The sequence below is a fragment of the Saccostrea echinata genome, unplaced genomic scaffold (assembly GCF_033153115.1).
Source record: "Saccostrea echinata isolate AGI-Se365-2 ecotype Australia unplaced genomic scaffold, CSIRO_AGI_Sech_v1 ptg000058l, whole genome shotgun sequence".
Taxonomy (NCBI): domain Eukaryota; kingdom Metazoa; phylum Mollusca; class Bivalvia; order Ostreida; family Ostreidae; genus Saccostrea; species Saccostrea echinata.
In genome coordinates, this window is record NW_026889807.1 from 3,532,501 (window position 1) to 3,544,899 (window position 12,399).

The 12,399-nt window shown below is 31.5% G+C and overlaps 1 protein-coding gene across 1 annotated transcript; it reads right to left on the minus strand.

The window, feature by feature from the left end:
* Positions 1 to 7,947: 7,947 nt before the first annotated feature.
* On the minus strand, positions 7,948 to 11,990 carry LOC133174710 (kielin/chordin-like protein). Its single transcript, XM_061309790.1, has 4 exons — positions 11,930 to 11,990; positions 10,832 to 10,963; positions 9,099 to 9,221; positions 7,948 to 8,260 (listed from the first exon to the last, which is right to left on the minus strand). The coding sequence occupies exons 1-4, from the start codon at positions 11,985 to 11,987 to the stop codon at positions 8,127 to 8,129; spliced, it is 447 nt and encodes a 148-aa protein (XP_061165774.1). The 5' UTR covers positions 11,988 to 11,990; the 3' UTR covers positions 7,948 to 8,126.
* Between the last annotated feature and the right edge of the window lie 409 nt (positions 11,991 to 12,399).

A 12,399-nucleotide genomic window follows, 5' to 3' on the forward strand; every position in this document is an offset into this window, starting at 1 on the left:
AACAAATCTTTTTGGATATAAACTAAAACAAGGCATTTGTGGGGAATACAGATGTTTATGTTTTATTTTTACCCACACTATGAAATTTGAATTTCAATTCAATTTTCCAAAATATTGCCCTAGAGCTTTGGAAAGATATGATTTCATTTGGGGGGGGGGGATTTAATATTTGTTTGATTTAATCTTTTTATTCATTTAATATTTTCAATGTCAAGCAACCAATATAAATTAAAGTTTCCAAAATATGTAAAAAAAAAAAAAAAAAAAATTCAACACTTATCACTATAGAAAATTTATATGTATATATATTTTTTCTGAGAAACTTGAAAATAAACTTTCAAGGAATACTACAATTTTTCAAACACCAATTAATGTTTGTGGTGGGTAATTTACATTTTTATGAAATGGGGTTTCTTGGAAGGTAAATAAAACCCCCAGCTAATGATGATTTTTATCTACGCCCAGGTTTTTATAATGCTAACTGGAACATAAAAATACTAAAGTGCGATAATTACATTCTTAAGATTATTGTAAAGGAGTGTATAATAGAAAACGATGTGACTCAAATTATAAAAGAATGATCAGAAGTAAAAACTTACTCCATGTACAATAACTCTTTGTTCTATTGTGGTTAATGTGATTTCAGTTGATTTGTTTTATTTTATTATTATTATCACTGCAAACACGTGTATGTCATTTATTTGAAAAGCATTGAAAAATCTTTCAAAACAAAAATAATGTTCTGACAGTATAAGTTCGAGAAGAAATAAATATTTTCTTAAAAAATTTTGTTTGTACATTCCGCTTCATTTGAAATTATATATTCTCGTTAAGTCATTTTTTTTTTCTAAAATGTTGAAACGTGCTCTCTATATGTAATCATGACCATGTTTTGATGCCATTGAAAAAAAAAACGCTATGCCAACTGAGTTCAGGGAAGAAATACAAGATGTTATTGAAAGCTTTTGTCATAATAAATGTAATATATTTGTATTTTTTTTTAACAAATCGAGACAGATTCAAATTCCTATTGATGGATTCTAAAGAAAAAAAAAAAGATTTAAAACATTGTCAGCTGCATCCTGATATACCAAAATCTTGATTATGATGCTTTTTTTATTATTTACTTTTCGGTTAGAATACACAGATATGGCCTAAAAATCATAAAAAGAAATTTATGAAAAGTGATTCAACACGCTATGGGATTATAAAGCTAGCGTTTCAAAGCACTTGTTTTATTATGTAAATAAGATTAAACTAAATTCAAAAATCAAATTTGTCAGTTGCATTTATAGGATTCAGTAATCAAAAATCCGATGAGGCAACTTTAGGGAAATCTACGAATATTAGGGAAATCTCGTAGTTTTTTTAATTCTGTCTTCTAAGTCGGCTCATATATGTACCAGACACTTATTCATATATATAAGACATTATCTTTGATAAAGTATGCTTCATTTCTTAACCGGATTTCGCTTTACAGTTCTTTCTCCCCCTCCCCACCATAAACTGATACTGATACAATAAAAATTTATTCCCCTCTACTACCTACTCAGCAAACCCTCTAGCACATGTTCCATGCCTTAGCCCATTTCGTACCTGACCAAGTCCCCCCAATCCTTTCCTTCTAAATACCCCTGTCCATTCCGACATTTTCATAAGTCTAAAAAAAATTTATGTAAGAAATGTGTTGTATATCAACAGTCAAATATTAAGCGTCTTTAGTTTGGAAAAAATTGCTCAATGATGTACATATATATTTAATCCTAAGTAATATTTACCAAAATGTACTGGGGTTAATTTTTTTCTAGCTTAGTGCTAATGCATTTACGAAATCATTTTTGGCATAAACTCGAGGGTAGGAACGAAGTAAGATTAACGTGAGACAATTGGAGAATTCTTGACAAATTTTGACATTTTCAAAAATTGTTATTAAATTTTGTGTGAAAGAGATGACATTCTGATAAATAATGCGGTAACTTCTTACTGCAGATATGTACAAGGGTTGTTCGAAATATTTGCCGAGTGTTAATCTTTGTTACATTATAGTCAAGAAATTGAAGTTCATCACACTATCACCTGTAAAAATATCAATTTCATGAGGTGCTAAGTTTCATTCCTTTTGATTTAAGGTTTTGCCAAAGGTCAAGATGTCCAAAAATTTATTTTTACAATAGCTCTAAAACTATATCAGGTATAAAGTTAAAACTTTTACAGTTTATAAATATATCATTGATTAACAGATGGAAAGTATCACTTGAAAACAATTTTTTTTTTAAATATATTATTTGAGAAAAAAAAATCAAAAAAATTTGCATATTTAAAAAAAAAATGCACCTTCTTAATTCTGTACTTTTAGTGAAAACCATCATTGAAGAAATAATATATGTTTATCAATGAAGGGCAAGTTGGACGTGAATGGTCTCTGAAAGGCTGCTATTGAAAGCATGACATGTATAAAGACAAGACACCTATAAAATCCACCATTTGCAATGTACTTTCGGTTTCAAATCTTAACATTTGGACAAAATAAACAGGGAAAGCAACTTTCCAGCGGCTATCGAAGTCCAATTTGCCCTTCATTGATAAACATATATTGTTTCTGCAATTATGGCTTTCACTAAAAGTACGGAATTAATTAAGTGTATTTTTTAAAAAAAAAGTTTTTTTCAATTTTTTTTAAAGAATTTTTCTCGATAAATATTTTTTTAAGTATTTCTTATCAAGTGATACTTTCTATCTGTTAATCAATGATATATTTATGAACTATAAAAGTTTTAACTTTATAAACCAGATAGTTTTGGAGCTGTTGTAAAAATAACTTTTTGGGCATGTTGACCTTTGACAAAACCTTAATGGAACTCGTGTTTTTTTTTTTATTGTGAACATAACACAAAACATTTAAGTCATTCTTCACTAAACGGAAATCCTACTAGTTGCATCTATGAAAGGTAGCAAGAAAGATATAAAAAAGGCAATTTTGAGATATCACATGACTGTGTTGATCATGTGTGGACACTTATAAATTTTTTAAAATGTTGCACAAAATTCGCATCGGCACAAGTGAAAAACAAAGTTATTGTGAACGGCTTGTTGCATAAATCAATTAAGCGTATTCTTGGGTATATATAAAGTGCTGGGGGTAAGTCTGAATTTTATTTCTTAAGAAAATATTTCACGAGAAATTCAACTACCCACTTACAAGGGGTCATTTTCCACTCGTCATCGCAATTGATACAAAATGGGATAAATTACATACATTTCCCCCAGCAAAATTCAGTTAGAGGACATATTTCTCTAGTAGATTCACACAGAATATCTTCAATTAATCCTTTTTATTCACTTGTGCCAGTCTAATATATATAAGATTTATAAATTCTACTTCTATTTACGGACGTGTAAGGGGGAGCATTTCACATTTTTTTGTAATTGTTTGAATACGTACATGTTAGACAAGAAAAAGGAATAACGATATTATACTGCAAATATTTACCATCATAACAGCCTTAAAACAACAATCCTGACTCATGAATTAAACATCAACGTAAAGAAATTCTACATGTGACGTGAAAGGAATATAAAAGTTATGACACTTTCCCCGTCATGTCTGCTCAAATTTGCAGTTACTTGACGTCATATGCCATTATGACGTCATATCTAGGTAGTTCAGAGAAGTAACTACCGCTGGTACACTGTGACATTCTTCGGACATCCTTATCCTAGCCGCGAATTAGCATAGTCATGTCAAAGTCATTTCTTAATGCGTTTCTAAAACTACTCTCCATATATATTCCCGAAATAGTCTGACGCCGTACCCCCTAAAAACTTTCTATACAACTTGATATTTAATACCAATTGTTTCAGTAGCACACATGTAAGTTCGTTTGTCAGTATTTTCATTTTTTTTTACCGCGTAACTCTGTATTGAATAGATCTGCAACAATAAAGCGTCCATATTTCTTTCCATGACGTTAATAAATTGTGATCTCATTTTATGCTAATACTATATTTCCGCACAAATCGCATATCGTCTTTACATATTTATTGCTTTACTTTGAAACAAATCCTTCTATTGAAAAGACACATTTCCAAAAATACAGATAACTCATTTGTCGAGGTTCTCCTCTCTGTAATACTGTACTTATAAGCATCTAATATGAAAAGAATGTTTCTTTTTTCCAGATTCGCATCTTCTTCACCTTTGAAATTAATTTACGAATCGTATATGTAAATTGTGTTTAACGGTTACGTTGTATACGATTCGCAAATGTTTATGCTATTTTAAGCACAATATTAAGCCATAACATAATTGTGCGGAAAGAAATTGACCTTTTTAATTATTCTCACTACCTCATTCTCGTCATTTCATAGAATTTCTTTTCTATCTTCCTTATTAATCTTGAGAAACACACGGCCTCTAGCAGCATGACACTTTATCAAAACAAAATAATTTATGGATTAAACTACATTAATTTATATATACTCTGACTTTTGCGCAAACTGATTAATTACAAAAAATCCACCAACAGAGAATAAAATCTTTTAGATCTTTAATCGTATGATATATTGAAAAAAAAAATCATTACATATAAATGCGAAGGTTGTCCGGAAAAATCATGGAGAAAGCGCTTTCATTGAAAAATAATTGACGCTCTAAGATGAAATTTACAGCCAATGTTTATATACCATATTTAATGAAATCACATTTGTTGATAAAATTTAAACGGAAATAAAGATTTTTATGGGGTAGTGTAGGAGCATGATAGGAGAGTTTTGCATGGTTGTGTATAGGACAAATTCTTTAAAAATCTCTGGAAGAACAGCAAGGCCATGACGGGTCATAGTCTTATGGAAGCATCATCAAAGTTTATTCAAATTTTGATCCCTTGGGGTAAGTTGGAGCCACTATAAGAAATAAAATTTTAATTTGGTAATATAAAGGGAAAAAATCTGATGCTGTGCCCTTTATTATTGATAATAAAGCAATATAAGCTGCAATTTTGATGTCAGAAATTTTTGTTGCAAAATTGTAATTAACTATGTCAATGTTAGAAAAAAAAATATTTGTAAACATCTGTTGTTCATATTTGCGATGGAAGAACTATTTATAAGCTCTGATTGAAGCAAAATTACATTATTGTCGTCCTGTACAATATTGATTTCTAATATAATACTATATATTCGATTGTACAGAGCACAATCCTACAGCGCACGATCGAAAAATCAGGGTTTCATTAGAAAATACGCGAGTATTATTTCGAAATAAAAGGATTAAATAGACAAGGTTGGGATAAAACTTATCATATTTTTACTCCACTATCTATTTTGTTGTCATTTGAAAAATTTCAACGCATTTGCTTAATATTTGGCAGTTTCCCGGGCATTTGAATTGGGAAAGTGGTCAACACAACACACGAAAATGGCGAAGTTTGATGACATTAGGGCGCATAGGAGAACAGTTCAGTTTGATTTAGATATAATAATGACGAATTTAGAGACTTTAAATGACTACAGAAGATAAGAATATATAAATATCACTAGATCTTTAGTATACAAGTGAAATGGGAGTTTTCTAATTATAAGTGGAAGCTTTTTGATTGAGTCTCCGGGAAGAACAACACATATGGACAAACATCGACTGGCATAGCAAAATATGCTGTCACGGAAGATTTTCGCCTATTTAGTTAAATGATAGTGAGAGTGCTGTCCATTTCTTACTTATAAATCTTCAGAAGGTTCCATGTGTGTGCGAGATTTTTTATGGAGGAATAAAGGTAAACTCGAGTTATATATCTAGGAAATTCCGAATTTACACATGTAGGTGTGCAATATCCACACCTTTTTGAGCAGAGAAAAAACGTGACGTTGCTTTAGACACTTGGACGTTATCAACCATGCGCCGTAAGGCGATACTACACATAGCAAAAAAAAACATATTTTCTTTATTTGAGCATATATCTATTTGAAATTTGTCAGGTATACTGATGAAAAAATAAGTACTAAAGAGTAGTGAAATTTTTAGATCGATGAGAATCGATTTTAGAATAATGATTATTTTTCACTCTAGACAACTTGTTCATGATTTTACCGGGCAACCCTCGTATAAACATGTAGTTGTTGATAATGCATTTTATCTATTTTTTTTATTCTGGTTTTGCACTGTTATAGAAAATGAATCAATAGGTATCTAAACAAATTAATGTATTAGAATATTAGATAATCAATGAAATAACAATTGGTATACACGCTATTTGATACACGTACGTGGAGTAAAGTTATTAAATAATGAATGTGAAATAAGTCAACGATAAAGAAGGGTGCACTTGGATGGCCTTGTTAAATAAAAATGTGGAATTTAAACATACAATAATCCCCTTTTTAGCATTGATTTGGAAGTCAATAAAAAAGATCAGCGAAAGATAAAAAGCATATGTTGAATATCATATACAGAATAGTATTTTTTTCAATTCTTGAAAGTGGTCGTGGTAGCCTAGTAATGGGGCGTTCGCTTCGAAATCGGGAGACCAGGCTTCGATACTCGTTCTCTGCGCCGCGTCAAACCTAAGACGTAAACATAGGTAATAATTTTCTTCGCTAAGCGCCCGGCATTAGAAGACAGTGTCACGGGTCTCTCGGCTGAGTCCTTAAAAACAGAGGTCCCCTTTCACGATGACACGATAAAGAACACTCGATGCTCAATGGTTTTTAGTGCCGAGTAAATTTCAAAAATATGAATCCCTTCACTGGTATAATATATAATATAGAAGTGAAAAAAAAGTAACATAAAATCAATTTTATAATGCAAGAAAAACAGGAGTCCAATAAACCATAATGCTTAGGCCAGGCCATCTTTCAAAAAAAATGTATGGTTGCACTCTCCCTACCGACTTGCTAAAAATTGCCCGACTCAAAACTTTTTTTAACCTCCAGGAAGTATTATTTTTATGCAGTCCGGAAAATAGATTTGGAAAATTCAGCATTGATTCTAAAAATTTTCTTCCAAAAAAAATTCTCACCTACCTACCGACCCATTTTTTTCATCCTGAGACGGGATACGGCAAGCAAACATTATTCTAAAGTTGGTCCCATCTTTGAAAAATTGTTTGGTTGCGCTCTCCCTCCCGACTTGCTAAAAATGACGCGACTCAAAACTTTTTTTTTACTTCCAGGAAGCAATTATTTTTTATGTATTTCGGAAAATAGATTTGGAAAATTCATGATTGATCTTGAAATTTTCTTCGAAAATTTTTTTTTACCTACCTACCGATCCATTTTTTTTTTTTCATCCTGAGTCAGGATAGGGCAAGCAAACATTATTTTAAAGTTGGCCTTACATAAGTTTATTCTTTAGCATTCTCGCCCAACCGTAACCGTAAGGATTTTGGTTTAAACAAACCTGAATTCACACTACAATGGGATGCTGAATATAAATATCATACAAGCTATTTCCTTGTTCTGTAGGTTCTTTAAAGACATTTTCAAGTATACATGCATAATTTAAAACTTTATATTTTGATTTTATCTCTAACTTTATCCCAAAGAACTTAATTTATTCTACAGAAGTCAAGAGAAGTCTTAGATATGACAACAGACACGGAACGATAGTGGACAAACGGACAGACTAGGGGAAAATTGTTGAAAAGTTGTCCTGTGCCTCTGGCTTCCGTTAGCTTCTTATACAGCCCTTTCATAAGTAATCTAAGTTTGCAAGATACACAGCTCGCACAAATAATCAGAATATACAAAAAGGTACGTTAGATCTTTTCAAATTGTGATTCAGATATTTGCAATAAAAATGGGGTTTTATTGGAGGGAAATCCTAAACTTATTAATATTTTTTCTTAGTCTTGAATATTGTCATTGATTCATAGATTGCTGTAAACCTTCTCTCGTACGATGCCATTCAATCATTGTTTATGGAATAAATATCATTTTATGAATTATCAAATATTAAAGTACATATATTTTTTTATAAATAATAAAGCTAAAAAGATACAATGATTCATAGAAATGATGAAATACAGATTATTTTTTTAAAAATATCCCCCAACATATTGGGAACATATTGATTATTTCCGCGCCAAACATTTAAGTCATTCTTCACTAAACGGAAATCCTACTAGTTGCATCTATGAAAGGTAGCAAGAAAGATCTTCTGCACATTGAACTTTTCCTATTACAGTACACGTGCAGTAGTTGTTACATTTATCTCCTTTCGGGAATATATCACCCTTCTTGTACGTCTGTCCATTGTAGGTACAATCTGAAGAAAAAGAAGAAAAGGATATATAAAAATAGGAAAAAGATATACTCCAATTTATTTACATTTCTTCATATTTCTTAATCTTGATATGTTTTCTTCCAAATGTAGCATTATGCTCTCATAAGTACTTTGCGTGGGATTGGAATGGGGGTAAAATATGAATGCATATATTAAAGAATCTGAGAGACTATGGTCCATTTTCCGAAATTGACATTCCTATTGGTAGGGGTTCACTTCGTGATCGGGAGGCAGAGTTCGATCTCGTCGTTCGCCGCTCCTCGTCAAACTTACGATGTAATTATGGGAAGTAATTGTGCCTTCGCCAAGCTCCAGGCACTAGAAGTGAAAGCCACAGGCCTTTCGGATGAGACCTTAAAAACCGAGGTCCCGTGTCACGGTACATTGTATGCGTTGGCACGATAAAGAACCCTCACTGCTCAATGGCCCTGAGTGCCAAGTATATGTCTAAATTTGAAGCCCTTCACCGTTATATGATGACGTCTTTATATGAGGGAAAATTTCTCGAATGGGACGTAAAACTGCACACAACAAAAAAACAACATTGAGATTAGTAAACAGAGATAAATTGCCGGGTGCAGCAAATGCTCTCCAAAAATTCCAAAGAAATTTTAAAAATTTTAAAATCATATTTTTTTTCAGAGGTCAGTAACGTCAGTAACATCAAAACTTATGACTTTTCTACTAACTTCTTTATTAGAGATAAACGGAGGTCTTCCAAAATCAAATGGATCAAAATATTGCAACAAAACATAACAGAAAAACACAGATACACCTACGATAGGATGAACTCATACAATGCATAACTACATGTACATACCAGGATAGCAGTTGTACATTGTGCACTGGGGAACTCCTATGGTAGTGCAGATGCACTCATTGCATCCATCCCTGGAGGGAAATCGACTTCCAGCATCATACATCTTCCCATTGTGACGACATTCTGTTAAGTTCAATATTTGACATAATATTAATAAAATAAAATTAACTCCAGCCAAATGAGGACGTTCACTGCCCACCATGTGCAGTGGCTGCCAACTATTTAAACACCTTTGAAACTCTTACTGATCATGAATATTTTTGATTAACTAGTTTGTTTTCCATCAGACGATTTAAAACACTTCATAGAGAAATCTGCAATCAATCTCTAGCAGAAAAGAAACGAAAGACGTAGCAAAAAATCTAGAGTTTGTTGATATTGTTAAATATTATGAAATACAGTATAAAACGACGCATTAATATGTTCTTATTTTCTCTTCTCCAGAGTATTATAAATAAGCGATAATCTTAATCAATGCAAGACAGAAAGGGATGACATTCCTGAAATCAGAATATTATCTCAAATTGCACTAATACTAAAATTATCATTACAATGTCTGAAAAGTGGTGGTAACCTCTAATCGACTTTTTATATCAAAATGTGCTTTTGGAGGATGAAAAATGTTCTGACTTATACTAGGATTGATCTAAAAGTAATGTAACGTGTGCTTTTATAATGAGCACCCATCAAAAAATTCAGAAAAACCAGTAACTCTATTTTTATTGTTGCCTGAAAATTTCATTTCGATATATGCACAAACAATACTTAAAAATATTTAAAAATAAACACAAACTCGGACTAGACCTATCACAAACACCAGAACAAAGTCTACACTATGTAAACTTTCGGTTCTCATTTTCGGTTAATCCGCAAACTGTTGGAGTCTCCAACGCGCATTTTTTCCCATGCCATTAATTGATCATCTTCAAATTTCGCTTTAATTGTTTTATTATGAATTACTTGATCTATCCCAAAGTTCACTTATATGTTCTTCCGCCTTTTTCATTACAGATAGCTTCAGATTCGAGAGCAACCGACATTAAAGGGGTGTCTGATCTTAATAATACTGATTTTTTTTTCTCGCCTCTGTTTATCTCTTAACAATTAAACTTCAACATGAATATACTGTACCTTTTAAAAACGCATTTCATTATTTTATGTTTATAACTTTAAAGTATTTTTTTCTCTTCCGTGGCCTTTTCTGCAATGAGTTCTTAATTTATAGCCAAATTGACTGAAAAGTTGCAGCGTTTAGCAAGAAATTTACTTTTTTTCAAATAGGGTTTATTTCTGTGATCATTATAAATGATTCCAAGAGTAGCTTGATTAAAAGCAATCCAAAGCAAGACAATGGAGCATAAGTTAGCAATCAGGAGTATATGAAGGGGGGATAGAAATTACTGTGAAAGAATCCCAAATTTGTGGAGGGATATAAATAGAGCTAGAAAAAATACGTCCAATAATCATTGATAATATTGTTGTCTTGTGGCGATAGGTATAATCTAACTTTGTGCCCAATCTATATTTATGAAGCCTAACATATGTCTGAATGAAAATTTCAGAAAACAATTTCAATAGAGAACATATAAGTACTTGTAATTTTGACTTTGTTGATAGCATCCCATTATTTAAGATTTTAAAGCACTTGTGAGATTCTTAAGGATCAACTCTGTAAAATAGTGAAAATCTAATAAGTACCTTGGAACCTCAAGGAATAAAGGAGGAAACCTTACTTGGATACTGGTGGCACCTTCTATCAGTACACCGTACATTTCCTGAATCACCACACTTACAGACATTACAAGCATCCCCCTTGGGGAAACTGACATCTGGTTCATACACTCTACCAAGGTGAGTACATTGTACTGAAAATATAATGTAAAATCGCCCTGTATAATGTATATTTCAATGCATATACACAATTGTTGTGTCAATAATTTTTTGCCTCTGTGAATTTTAATAGATACTTGAAAGAAAATCATTCTTGAGGAAATAAGTAAACACACATATTATTGTTGTGATCTTTTATGTTTATAATTAAAGCTTTGCATTTGCACATTTTAATAAACAATTTCTGTGATATTTGATGTTTTATATTAAAAGGGACCTTTTACGTGTGAAGAGGCTTGAAATATATACAGAACACTGCTACTTAAAATGACCTCCATTTTCTGGATTTCTGTATATTAACATGATATTAAGTGCAATTCTCTCACTATCCCTCTTCACTGTCGCATACAATAGTTCCTGCAAATTAGTTTGGACCTTTTTAAATTTCAGACTGTTTAGTGCTTTTTTTTAAAGAACATAAACTCTTAATAAGAGAAATAACTCTCGCTAGATTAAATGTCTTTAATTTTTGCATACAATCGTAAGATTAAAAAGGCATTTCAGCCAAATTTAGCCCAGTAAGGAATATATTTGCAAAAATATAGCATTTCTTTTGGAAAATTATTTACATGAAAGGAAATTTTAAATGGAGGAGATGGAAAATGGAAGATTTGGTCCAAACCAGCAGTTTTATTCCGGTATTGCTTGCTTGTCATCTCAGGTCTCTGTTAACTGGTTTCAATTTTATAAGGTAAAAACAAATCTCAAATATTTCAGATGCAATGGAAATTGTATAATAGCGATATTTATTCAAATATGTCATATTTCAGTAAACACTTCAATCTTAATTTATTTATTCTTTCTCTAAATGTTGTTTTCCATTCATTGAAAACAATCGCTATTTGTGTACTTTCTTTTATCAGCATTTTTAGTTTTTTCAACAAGTTAAACAAAAAAAAATTAAATTTAGTTTTAAAAGTACATTCAAATGATATACTCACAGTCAACGGCGTTCAATAATGAAATGAAAATCACAAGATAAAGATTGAAGTATTTCATTCTCGGGAACTCTACGCCACCAAAAATAAAGAAACTTTATAATAATCAACAATTCATATCAACAGTGGGCGTTTGGTGCAATAATTTTGTATACATGAATAGCAAAATGAATAAATTCTAATGCATAAAACCATAGTTGGACAGGTTAACTGTCGAATGTGGTTTTAATGAGAAAATTCACATCTCATTGAAAAAAATTGAAATAATATTTCCTTTTGTAGACGGAAGGTGGTTATACAGATGTATTCATTCTTGTCTGTACAAGATGTAGAGGAGGAACTCTTTGTATAATATCATGCACATGTTGAGTATTGTCACATACTGTCATTAATCATTTTAAAAAATATTCAACAATAATACTTGAGCAAGCGCAATAATTCCTGTATCCTTGTTTAACTTCAAACGTTTTGGC